This window comes from Uloborus diversus, chromosome 1 (genome assembly GCF_026930045.1).
Source record: "Uloborus diversus isolate 005 chromosome 1, Udiv.v.3.1, whole genome shotgun sequence".
NCBI lineage: Eukaryota > Metazoa > Arthropoda > Arachnida > Araneae > Uloboridae > Uloborus > Uloborus diversus.
Genome location: NC_072731.1, coordinates 12,709,818 through 12,723,560, shown reverse-complemented (window position 1 = coordinate 12,723,560; position 13,743 = coordinate 12,709,818). Strand labels below are relative to the sequence as shown.

Below are 13,743 nucleotides of genomic sequence, written 5' to 3'. Positions count from 1 at the left end.
AAGTTTTTTCTTACATTTAACTACAGCCGTAACCGGCTGTCATCGATCCGCTCCGAATGGTTGAGTGGACATGGAGAAATTTTTTTCAAGAATTTCTTGTTTATTTTCAGTATTTTCTCCTTTTAGTTTTTCATGATGATGACATTTCCTCTTTTAGAAGGTAATTAATTTCATCAAAATAATGCCTCTAACTTTATTATCTTTGTATTATTTTTCAAAAATGGAAAAGTCTAAAATTGAAGACCTATAAGTTGTTTTGAATACTACCACTACACAAGATTTTATGTAAAATTTGAAGAAATAAGAGATAGAAAAGATGAGGATTTCAACTATTTTTTTCATCTTTGTATTTTAAGCTGCATATTTCATGCATGTACGCTTTCGTTTCAAAACATATTTTTTAACATCTTGAGCTCAAATATGGGTCATCATTCTCATAAAAAGTTATTTTGAAATCATGAAATTTGAAAACTTAAAGCTGATGAAGATTTAAACATTTTCTTCCCTGAAAAGACAAAAATAAATTCACAAAATAGACATAAGACAGTTTTTGAATAATTTTCTTGAGAATCAATTTTTCCTGAAGTTTAAAGTATCCTCTCATTGGGGGAGGTGGGATACGTTAGACCGGTCTCAATTATTTTAGTACTATTAATTAATAATTTTTTTTAATTATTATTTTATGACCAACAAATAGCACTTAGTCCTACAAATCCTAGAACGAAATCACATGGTACAGTTAAAACACATTTTTTTTTCCTGAAAGTGTTATTTCAATAGTCCTGAGTAATTTTCGAAAAACTTTTTTTTTTTTTGGTGATTTTTGTCGAAACGAATTGAACTCCTTCCTTTATGTATTTTTTCTTTTTTTATCAAAAAGAAAAAAAATATATGACATCACTTTTTCAGAACAAGAAGATGAGGCAAGTTGGACCGGACCAAACTACCCCACATAATTTAAAAACCTCTTTTTCTCTTAAATCTCAATAATCATAACAATAATTTAAGTGTTTGTATATTATACATTCATTTTTATTCATGTTACACATGTTTCAAAATAATAACAAAAATAACTTAGGGCAAAAAAAAAACAAAGATAATTATTTAACAAAAGTTATACTAAATTAATTTTACCAAGATTCATTTCATATCTGCACTTTTTTACTATTCATATTTTCAAATATACTTCGAAATTTTTCCAAACAATTGTTTTCTAAGAGTAAAATATGCAATACATGCTATAATAAAGTTCCTGTGTTAAACAAATTTGTTTGCTCAACAAGCATTCTACATGGAAACAAAATTAAACAAATAATTGATTAAAGGAATAAAAAAGTATACTTTTACTAAAGATTATCTAATTTTATTTTTTATATTTGATTTTAAAACATAAAGATATGCTAACTTAAAGGTGTCAATTTTATTGTACTTTTTCTTTGAAATATATAGTATTAGTGTAACAGGATTCTTTTCTTTTTGGAGTTGTTTAATGCAAAAAGTAACATATGACTTATCCTTCCAAAACCCAGTCCAATAAAAGTGCTACTTCCAAAGCTCTAAAAGCAGCACTTTTACATTCCCACATATTATTTAACACATCTTTAGTTATAACTTCAATATTATCTCATGAATATTTAATAATTGATTTTTTTTTTAAATATAAGTGTGTACTAATGGAGAATGCTTATAACTGTTTTCAATTAAAGATGATTTATCAATTAAAATCAATTTAAAATGTTATATTGATCTTTAAACTGTATATTTTTCATTCTACACACTAAAGAGGATAAGTTAGTTGTAATATTTGATTGTATATATCACTAAAATTATAGCAAATGTTGCTTTAGTTATGAGGACCAACATGTCCCACCAGGCGGACCAACGTACTTAACCCGTGAGGCACGTTGATCCACTTTACAAGGTCCTGTCAAAAAATCAATGTAAAAAAATTTTATCAATTCAACATTTCCAAAAAAATCTGTGGTGTTGAGAAGTGTTTAGTGAAACTTATTGTAAAAAATTGAAGTGTTCATTAAATTTTTTGATGAGATGAAAAAATGATTAGTAAAAAAGCTAGTTGTGATTTAGAACATGAAAGTTATAAATTGCTATCTTTCGCACATGTGCAGAGGAAAATTGTTTTAAAAGTTCATATTTCATAAAATTTTCAACATTTTAACCTCAAATTTCAGTATTATACTTCTCTTGTATGCTGTCAAGGTTTCTGAAAGTTTGGTAAGCTTTGATGGAAAACTTAGTGTGTTATTAGCCAAAAACCTTTAAATAAAATTTATACTTTTGTAATAAATGCTTATATCTTTGTGAATAACAGTGATACTTTCTCGAAAGTATGTAAACTAATTGTACATAGTAAGTGAACTAACTTCTGAAGTTTACAGCTTATTCTCAGCTATTTACGATTAACGATGATCAAAAAACATTTATGTTTTCCTCAATTTGTTGCTGATCCCCTAAATGCATGGGGGATATAACTTTCAATGAAAAATGAAAGCTGAAACATTTCTTTTATGTGACAAAAGTTACAAAGCGGCTGCTCCCTTATTTCTCGAGAAATCCTTAAAAATGAATTTTGGGAAGTGTCCCAATACTTTTGGTCATATAGTGTAATCACCTAGTTAGAAAGCTGTAAATTGGAAGGAATTTATACCTAGGACAGTTTAATTTTTATAACAACAAACATTTTCAAATTGTGTTGAACCTAATGTGTCAGTGCATTTGAAAATCACCCAATTACGTCTTAACTCTTACAGTAAATTATTTCTTTTATTACTCATTTGTGCCAAGGTCTATTTACTAAATTTATGGTACTTTTTTAGAAGTTAACGATTTTCCAACAACATTTCTCTTATAGAAAGCGTTGCTTATGATGAAATGAAATTATGAAATTTTACTCTTAATTATTTAATCAATCATCAAATAACAAATCTAAAAAAGTTCTTCTGCCCTCATATAGAAGTTTGGTAAGACCTCATTTGGAGTATGCTGTTCAGTTTTGGTCTCCTTATCTTAAGAAAGACATTAATGTATTGGAAAGGGTTCAAAGGCTGGCTACAAGGCTAATAAATGGACTTTCTCACTTAGACTATGATTCCAGGCTTAGAAGGCTAAAAATGTACAGTCTTGAGCAAAGAAGAGACCGAGGGGACATGATTCAGTTGTTTAAATTTATTAAAATGAAAGATGTTACGGGGCTGAAGTTTAGCACTGAAAACAGGACAAGGGGTCATTGTTTTAAGCTATTTAAATCTCAGGCTAACATGGATGTTAGGAAAAATTATTATTTTAGCAAGGTAGTGGAACCTTGGAACAGTTTACCGGAAGAGGTGGTAATGAGCAAGGGAGTAGATAGTTTTAAGAGGGCAATTGATCTTCACTGGAGATTGTAAATTGACTAGGACCAGTCTAGCTGGGCCCAGAGCCTGTTGCTGGTTGTCACTTTTGTATTTGTATAAGTACGAATGTGAATATTAAACATTCATTAACAATTAAATCATTAAATTTTCATGAATTTTCAAATATAAAATCATTTTTCTTATAAATAGTGTTTAAACCAAAAAAAAATTTTTTTGTTTTTTTTTTCAAAAAAACTATTTTTTCCAATCATGTGCTATTGTACCCCTAACTCTCTTCACATGTGTGCAATAATTACAATTAAATTGCATTTGATTTTGTCTGAGTAATTTATTTTAATTTGTTTTTATATTTTTTTTAATCACCAAGTGTATCTTGCATCTGGTTTTTAAATTGCTTTGTAGGTTATTACTTGTATAAATTTTTTTAACTTAATTTAGCCAAATAAATTAAGTTAGAAAAAAAGTGATTGTTGTTGAACGAAAATAATTTGTTAGTCATTAGGGCTGCCCACAAATGATGCCAATTTTGAAGGAAGAGGGGCGTTCATGAATTAGTGAGATGAGAAGGAAGGGGGGTAACAAATAGTGTGAAATTACACTTTTTTTAATAAGAATATGTTTAGGAAAAATAATGGACCTGCTATGCTTTTCTGCACATTCAGTCTAATTGCAATTTTTTATTAATTTTAATAATCATGCTTTTAAGTGTGATCTCTAGTAATGTGTATTTATTTTCTTATTTTATAGATACTCAATATAAATGCTTTTTTAGCATCTATGATGCTAAGATCAAAAGATCAGATTTTGAGACCACCCCTACGCATCACAGAACTACTTCAAGTAAGGAGATGTTTTCCTCTTTCTATATTTTTATTGCAGAAATATGAAACAAAATATGCAAATGATGAAAACTAAGGAATTTAGTTTTTGATCTCATTGTGCAATATGCATTTTATGATTTCATATTTTTATAATGATGCTATGCACAATAACTTTATGTTTGGGGGTAGAGAGATTCCTTTTGGCCTTAAAAATATACTGTGCATCATTTGTTCATTTAAAATTTTTGCAGAAATTTAATGGGAAAGCAATACATGGATTTTCCAAATGAGGTCAAAGTAATGTAAATGTATTGTCTTAAAGAAAAATAAAAAGCAAGTAAAAGCATTGTACTCAAATTGTGAAAAAAAAATAAGAAAATAGAATTAATTGTACTAGAGAGGAACATTTTGTCAGTAAACTAAAAAAGTAAACATATTATTCCTTCTCTCTTGTGTAGATGCATTTCTGTAAGCTAGTGGAACAAATTGTGTTTGGCATTTAAAGTATTTTTTGAAGTCATCCCTTTTTTAAATATAAAAATTAAGTAAATAATGTTAACTGATAAATAGATAAAAGCTTTATGTATTTTGCATAAAAAGAAAGCAAAACTTGCCTTTATATTTGCTTCAGATATTCAGGAATAGGTGGCTATGTGGTGAATTGTTCGACATTTTATTGATTATTTCACAATTTAATGATAACAATTTTTCATGTTTTATGAAATAAAAACTAAGTTTGATTTTCTCTCTTTTGTTGCACCGCGTTTAAAATTGTGATGAATAATTTTGCAAAGTTGTAATTTTGTTTTGACATATTCTTGTGCTTGTCTATTAATGGCTTAACTTTTCCATAAATAAAGATAATCATTTTTAAAAAAATGGAATTTAAGCATTAAGATAAAAAATTGTGGTTAAAAAAAAAAAAAAAAAACCTGATACCTATTTGTGTATTTTAGGAATACTATGAGAAAACTAAAATTTCACTCAAATGATTGAGGAAATGTTCACAATCTATCAAGTTAATGCATAAAGTTAAAATAAAAAGCATTTCTTTTAACGTTAACTTTGCCTTCTTTTGTCAAACATAAAATTCCTTCGGTCAAATTATGGTTTGAGGACTAATTTATGAAATAGTTCTCAAAAAGCTGTTCTTTGCAGAAACTCTTAATATTGTGAAATAAATATTGTTTGAAGTGCATTATCTTTAGATAAATGTTTCTTTTACTTATTTTTTAAGCATTGTCGTAATATGTTTTTCTTTTTCATGTATAATGAAGTTAACACACCTGAGAATACCCTTGGAACATATAACATGGCCCCGTGTGATCATGACTTCCGATCAATGGATATGTCTAAGACATTCATTAATGTAAGTATCGGTTTTGCTCCATGACTGCTTCATTAATACTTTGTAAATTCTTTGAAAATATTTTGCTGGTTTTTAATTAGTAATAACTATTTTTTAATTTAGAACTTCCAATTCCGAAAACAGCACTGCTATCACTGTACTCAATCTTCACAATTCTTTGCCTCAGACTTGGCGAGCTGTTGCAGACTGTGCACAGATGAATCCGATAAACCCAATCATTGCTGTAAAAGGTGCATGAAATTGAACTTATGACTGAAAAATGCTAATGAATCAATATTAATAACCCCAATGTTAGAAAATAATGGTCAAATGTAAATATTTCATTTTTGTGTCCAGATTTTTAATTTACGTGGAAGATTTGATGCCTAAAGCTTTTGTTAGAATTAAAACTTTTGATTGCAATATATATATGTATATATTGTATAACAACAGACATGTAAGAATAGAAAAATGTTCCTTCTGTTTCATCTTTTTAAAGTATACATTATTGTGCACTGTATATTTTCTATTCAAAATATATATTTTTTTAAGTCATTGTAAAAATGATTTACTAAATATAACCTTGGTCAATGTGACATTTAGATTTAATTTTTTATTTCTATACTTGCTGACACCCAAATGAGACTTTTTTAAAAAAAATTATTGGACTATTGGCTGTTGGGTTGTGATAAAAAGTTGGTTTCAAGACATGATTGGTGAAATATATATTAAATATATTGAGGCTTAATTTTGCATTTTTCTGGATATTTGACCTAAAGCAATCCCATTGCTAATAAATGTCACATAATACTCATTATTGCGAAAGGAATCAAATGTTTATATTGTTTCCTTTGTATTTGTCTATTCAGGTTTCATATTAATTTTACATTTTGCCCAGGTGCACTTTTTTTTCTTATATTTTTAAAAACGGTTAATTTAAACTACTTTCATGATTCCTTTTTGCTATTGTTTCTTTACAAAAAGTTTCTAACAGCTTTACCACTGGATTGTATGATGTAATATAGTGAGATTCATGCAATATTTTTTGTACATACAGTTATATTATCTATATGAAAAATATAATGCTAATTTTTCTAAGATACAATGCTAGAAAAATTATTCTACAACTGTAAATCTAGTTGATGTAAATTAAACCACAGAATTGTGCTGTCAATTATGCGCTACCAACCGTTTTACACACACATAGCTCAAGCAATCTATTCAATTTAGTAAACCATTGCTTGGTCAATTAAAATTAATCACTGCAATTTTTTCCCCAGAAGATTATACGATTTGAGTGTTTCCTATGTGAAAATATTTATGTTTTTGACCTTAAACCCAGCTAAAATGAGCAAGCTAATCCAGGTTGGCCGATTAAGTGGAATAAAGCAAAGTTCAGCTCGTAGAAATTTGTGGTTACAAATACAATTTTTGAATTACAAAGTTACTATTATTAAAATTATACTATTTCAAATATATTTTATAGTATTTTTTGTTGTTGTTGTTGTTGTCTATTTTATTTTCAAAGCATAATAAGAATGCTTTCGTTTTTGCAGCTGGCTCAACCTTCCAAGTATATGATCTAAGAACTAGGAAATGTTTACATAGATGTTCGTTAACATACAGCATTCATTTTTGGACTTGGATTGATGCAGTTACTATTGTTATTGTTTCTGAAACTGCTGTATATCATTGGTACATAAATGGAGGTATGTTCATTATAATATTTTGAATTTTTATTATTGAAGTATTATAGAATCTCAGTAATCTGCACTAATAGGGGATTTGGGTGGTCCGAATTAATGAAAGTACAGATTAAACAAAATAACCTATTAATTGAACCAAGGTACATAAACAACTGCACCCAGAAAAAAATGTATTTTGAATTCAAGAGAATGAAATACAAAACTGCATGAGAGAAATTACATAAATACCACATAGCAGTGGCGTAGCCATGAAAGTGGGATAGGGTGTCAGACCCCCCCCCCCCCATGAGCCTCCAAAAAATCATTTTTCAGTCGAACCTGAAGGGTTCTGTTTATGAGCTAAAAGATTTTTACTTAATATAATAGTTTTTATGACGGTAAAAAGCTTATGTCTTCCTGTTTTGCACAACATTTTTTCTCTTGGAGACAGGGCCTTCTTTCTTATGACGGCAGTATTGATCAAGGTATTTTCAAAGAAGAAATTCATTTATAATGTCCTTTATTGTTTAATTGATAAAGAGTGTATATATATATATATATGTGTGTGTGTGTGTGTGTGTGTGTGTAAACTTGAAGGCATGGCTTTACTTTAAACTTCAGAAAAAATTACCCCCCCCCCCCCCCAAGGATTTTTTCTCGCTACGCCACTGCCACATAGGGCCAACAAAAAGTTCATTATTGCTGTAACTCATCTTTTATTAAAGTAGTGTGTACATCAAAATGGCTGTCTAGATTAATGCATGTCTGGTTTAATTGGGTCCAGATTAATGAGAGTCTTGCTTTTATGGTTGAGTTTTTGAGCTCATTAGTAATATAATCTTTCTAATTAGTGATGTGATTTATATCCATTATTTATACCCACTATTTATACCCATATGCGAATATTATTACTTGAGCTACTTGAAAATAAGTAAAAATAAAACAAATATTTTGATACCTTTAAATTAAATCTCTTTGCTAAAGTCAGCATTGCGAGAAATTAATTATATGAAAATGTGTGAGCATTCAGGAATTAAAAACCAGTGTAAAAAAGATATTTTCTCTTAACCAAGTCTTGAATATACTCACTAAGCATTCATGAAATGTTTTTTTTTTTTTTTTTTTTTTTTTTGTTAAAAAAGCCTAAACTTTAAATTTAGACATTGATTATGTGAAGAATATTTCATGACTTACAAATTGGTTCAATGTATAGTAAAGCTTATATATTTCACTCACATTGTTTATTGTTTTTAATTTACTTTGCTTTTTTTTCTTACATTATTTATGAACTTACTAGAAAGATTCTTATTATCAGCATCGTTTTTCAAAAAGTTTTTATATTGTACAGCAATATACTGTACCAGATTGCTACATTAAAAATTCATTTATTGTATCTTGTTTTTTCTGCATGGTATTAAATTTAACAAAAATATGTTTTCAACTAACGATGAAGTTAACTCTAGTTGTTCTTTATATAGTTATAGTTATTGAACAGTCTTTTTTTTTTCTCTCTCTCTCTCTCTTTATGTGTGTTTTAGATAGTCCTATACCAATCAAAATATTTTGTCGGGATGCCAAGTTGAAAAATGCACAATTAGTTCATTATGCATCTGATTTAAATATGAAGTGGCTTGCCTTAACTGGCCTACTAGCTGAAGTAAGATGATTTCTCTTTTGTTTGAGTTATAAGTTTTTTGAATTATTTCTTAAATGTAAATCTTGTAAAGATGCTGTATTTTCTCATAAGCTTGGAATATATATATATATATATATATATATATATATATATATATATATATATATATATATATATATATATATATATATATGAATGATTTGTAGTAGCTCACTTTTTTTTTCTTTTCTTTTTTTTTTTTTTTTTAATGCATATTTTGTAAAATAATTTTTAAGTTACCGAAATATGTGTACTACAAGTTTGCAAAATAAACTTATATAAAGAATTTGTCGAGCATTTTAAAGCAGATGCTTGACTTTGCACTGAACTCTATACAATCAAAAACTAAAAAAACAAAATGTAACTTTTATTGTAGTTGGTTTTCATGAATTAAAAGACTTAATGAATGTTTGCTCTGTTCATTCAAATTCGGCATGCATTGCATTTTTTAAAGTTCATTGTTTCAAATGAATGTAATATTATAAACTATTTTCAGTAGAAGAAACTTTAAAGAAGACATGTTCAATAATTTTTAATTCTTAAACTGCTTTACCCTGAATAAATTCCGTGGCAGAGTTTAAGTTATGTTCGAGTAATTTATTTGATATTAGAAATGATATATTTATACTTCAGTGCCCTTTAACTCTAAGAAAGATATGAAATTTTCTGTTTTGTGAAATAGTATGTGCCTTATTAAAAAAAAGTTACTTTAGTCTTAAAATTTTTTCATTTTAAATCAGGGTACCTGAGAATTTTCATAACTTGTGTCAATGTTTTTAGAAAGGAATTAATGTTACTACGTAGTTAAATATTAAATTTTCTTCATGTAGGAAAATCATGTCCTTGGCATCACCCAAATATTTTCTGTTGATCAAAACCTAAGTCAAAATATTGATGCTCACTGTGTATGTTTCACATCCTATCAGTTTAAAGGAAATGCACAAGCGTCTTGTGTTTTAATTGCAGCATCAAGAGGAGTTGAAGCACATGGCAAGGTATTTTTTCTACTTGTGTTCTATAAACTACTGTTTGTGTAACTAATTTTGTAATTTTTGCTCATATCAAAAAATTTTTGAAAGATAATATTTGCAAATCTCTTAATGGGAAACTATTTCTCTGCAGTTGAAAAGTGCAGGGAAATCCCATTACAAGGAATACTAGTACAACCTAATAAATCTGTTCAACAAAATACATTTCGGTCCCATTTCCATAACTTTGTTCCACTACAACAAAATTCCTGTTGCACTAAACAAAATTTGTGGCCCCTTGAAGTTTGTTATAATGGGATTTCACTGTAGTGTTACAAATATTTGCATTTAAAATGCACTCAAGTGAATTCTTTGCTACAAAAAGATACTATCTTTATTTTTGTTCTCATCTTTCATTTTTGAAAAAAGATAACTTTCAGTTCTAATTATTTTTTTTTCAATTGCTAAATCAATAAAAAATAGCTTGAATTAAACAAAATACTCTATATTGCTACTATCAATCAAAGTAAAATAGTAAACAGGGATGTCCACCTGAAAGGGGTCATGACATAGAAGGCGCATTGAAATTTTTAGGAGAGGTTTGCAGGATATTTTTCTCATTTTTAGGAGGGGAGGGGGGGCTTTGCAATATTTAGCAAGGGGTGCACCCTTGCTCTTAGGGGAGGGGGCACCCCTGTAGTAAAAGATCAAACCAATTAAATTATCCAAGATTTCGTTAATCATTTTTTTTTTCTTTTTAACAGTTGCTACCCTTTTAAAATAAACCATTCAAATATACACAACACAATGCCATCTTTTTTTGAGCAATCACGATTGCTTATTGCTTATATTTGACTGTTTTGATGTTCCTATGATTTTATTTTCCCACCGCCACCCTCTGCTGCATTACCATCGACCGGCTCCTCACGATGCTGCTCCTCTAGCGAAAGCCATTTCCAGGTTGCATCCTTGTCTTACACACACACGCATACTGACACCTACACATACACACAACTAACCACACATTCATGCCTGCACACAGACACAAACACATATGCCTACACACACATTCATACACACAACTACCTACACAATTATGCCTGCACACAGACACAAGAACACATGCCTACACACATATACACATACCCCTACACACAAAAACACATACCCCTACACGCCTACATACACACACTCGTGACTGCGAAAAACATAGCTTGAATTCAAGATTTCAAAATTCAATTTTTTTTTTCACTTTTGTTTCAACATAAAATCAAAATTCATGTGACAGTCTTGTTTAGTTGAATATTTTATTCCTGAATTTGATTTAAAAAGCACTGAAATTGTGAAAGATTTTTTGCGCTTTGTGACTATTTTAAATGAGGCAGTGAGAAGCAAAGGGATGCAAGTGAACTATTTTAAGTTTCGAATAAAACGCGTTTAAAGATCAGATCCTAGGTAGTTTTTCATTGAAATTTTTTTTCTAAATTATGCTGTACAGCAGCACCTACCAAGGCTACTAGTACAATCTCTTGCCCCAAGACAGAGGAGAGGTTCACTTACCATTTGTACTGGTTATCTCCAAATTCGTAATTTTGCTACTAACATCCCTTTGCTTCTCACTACCCCAAACGATCCATACATGCTTCCGAAACCTAAAAATGTTCTGTTTCTGGGATCGTTAATATTATTTGATGTATTCAATTTTTTTTTATCAGTTGCATGTTGTGGAACTTGGTCCTCACATTACGGGAAATTTAGCATATACATCACATACAGGAACAGTTCAGTTTTCTGATGAATGGTATCGCTATGATTTTCCTTCTTCAATACAGGTAACTTTTTAAATATTTCTTCAAGCTGTTATTTTATATGTTTAGCAGAGAAATATTGGCTCTCAAAATCTTTCCCTTAATTGAAAAAAAGTCCCTCATTTATCACAAGACAAAACTTTTGCTTACTATCATTTCATTATGAAATTGCAGTCTAAAAATGTCTCTTAAACTGCAAACCAAAATTCTTAAAACCTTTTTATAGCTTAATTTATGTTGATAGTTTTAAGTTTATAAAATTGTTTGTATCTAGAACTTTAAAATATCTAGAATTCTGAATTATGTCTTGAATACAGTCTTAATACATAAAACTAACCTCAAAAAGCACTTTAATTTTGCCAAAAGTGATAATGATGTTTTGCCAGTGACTTTCAAGATCATTTATGTTATTTAAAAAAATGTTTTTGTTCAAATCCTTTTCTGCATGTACAGTTATACAGTTAGGTAAGAAAATGTATGCAAAACTTAATAAGCACAACTATAAGTTCAAACTAGGATTCACCTGTACATTAATATTTATGTAAATCCTTACATAACTATTCAGGGGTGGAAATTTAGAAAACTATGACACTGGTCCAATTTACGAATAACTACAAAAATTCACTGTTCTGTACAAACTCAGGGCCGACTCTAGTAATTTTCAGCCCCAGATGATGTTTACAAGTGGCGCCCCTCATTTTAATAGTGTCTCCACATTTTTTAAATCCACAATCATACTCTCACGTATTGCTGCAATTTTAGCTGCAAAAAAAAAAAAGAACTAAGGAACAAATTTGAGTTTTTTCTCTTTTTTTTTGCCTCCTTACATTTAGCCATCATGAAATTTACAGCCCCTAAAATCTGACGCACTGGGCGGTAGCTCTGGTCGCCAGGTCTGACAAACTTGTAGTGGTCTAGTCTCGCATCCTGGTTTTCATTAATGAAAATTGAAGAAAACAAGATAAAGTAACATGATACGTTTTGCAATTTTCAACAGACAAAAACTAGAAATAAAAAATTTATGTTATAATTGTGTAGGAATTTCTCACAAAGAAAATAAACATTGCAAATAAAGACGCTTAACTTTCGATCGATTCGAAACAAATTTGAAGCTTAAAATTTTTAGAAGGAATTAATCTTTGTTGGTCTCATAGGCCAATGGATATTTTTGTGGTCCCTGATCGAGCCCTGCTTTTTGAAATACAGCATTCATGCTGTCAAAGAAACGCCATACCCTTGAACCGATTTTCTCCAAAACTAATTAGCACAAGTTCCCATTAAGCTTATTCATTTACTGAATTTTGATCCATTCTTTATATATTACTTGAGTTGGAGTGTTCACTAAAAAAGTGTTCACCAACATACAAACAGACATGGTGAAAACCTCTGGAAGCATGTAAATTCATTGAAATTTAAAAGGTTTAATAATCTTGTAGTTTCTAATACACTTTGGATACAAAAGGAATCAAAATGTATTTTCTGAAGTATGATGTTATGCTTTTAGGCATGTTAGCACTACAGTAGGCAAAAAAAAAGAAAGAAAGAAAAGGTCTAATATTCCACTTAGTTAACCTATTGCAGTAGTGGCATATGGGGCTTGCAAAATTATTTCTTTGACTCCTTGTTTTGTTCAGTGTTAATAATCACAAACTAGGTTTTAGAACTTTCCAAAATATCTGATCATTTTCATTTGGTATGAAGAATAATTGTTGCGAGCTTGGAGCTAAATAGCCAAAAATTGGATTCTAAAAAACATATGGAAATTTTTCATTAATGAAATAAGCATGCAGTATTGATAACAATTCTTGTTTTGTATTTTTCCATGTTTAACATATTATGTTGAAAAACTTTATGATTCATCTTGCAATGAGGTTTGGGGTTTGGCCCTCTGGGCAAAAAACGTCGGGCAGTTCTGAGCTATCAAAAAAGAACTATTGTGCAAAAATATTAATTTGCTTGCAAACAAATTGCTTATTAATATTATGAACCGCCTCTTAAAAAGCATGCAAAAAGTTACATCAGATATAAATGTAGGAAAACTAGTATTTGTTTTATAGTATTAAA

The 13,743-nt window shown here is 29.3% G+C and overlaps 1 protein-coding gene across 1 annotated transcript in view; it reads left to right on the top strand.

The window, feature by feature from the left end:
• The first annotated feature begins 65 nt into the window (after window positions 1-65).
• LOC129227969 (clathrin heavy chain 1-like) overlaps window positions 66-13,743 on the top strand; it is a 16,726-nt gene continuing 3,048 nt past the window's right edge. The window contains exons 1-8 of the mRNA XM_054862597.1: window positions 66-160; window positions 4,122-4,214; window positions 5,473-5,564; window positions 5,667-5,794; window positions 7,100-7,252; window positions 8,767-8,885; window positions 9,734-9,898; window positions 11,587-11,703. Coding sequence (XP_054718572.1) covers window positions 4,152-4,214; window positions 5,473-5,564; window positions 5,667-5,794; window positions 7,100-7,252; window positions 8,767-8,885; window positions 9,734-9,898; window positions 11,587-11,703 — 837 coding nt within the window. The 5' untranslated portion in view covers window positions 66-160; window positions 4,122-4,151. The remainder of the gene's footprint in view (window positions 161-4,121; window positions 4,215-5,472; window positions 5,565-5,666; window positions 5,795-7,099; window positions 7,253-8,766; window positions 8,886-9,733; window positions 9,899-11,586; window positions 11,704-13,743) is intronic.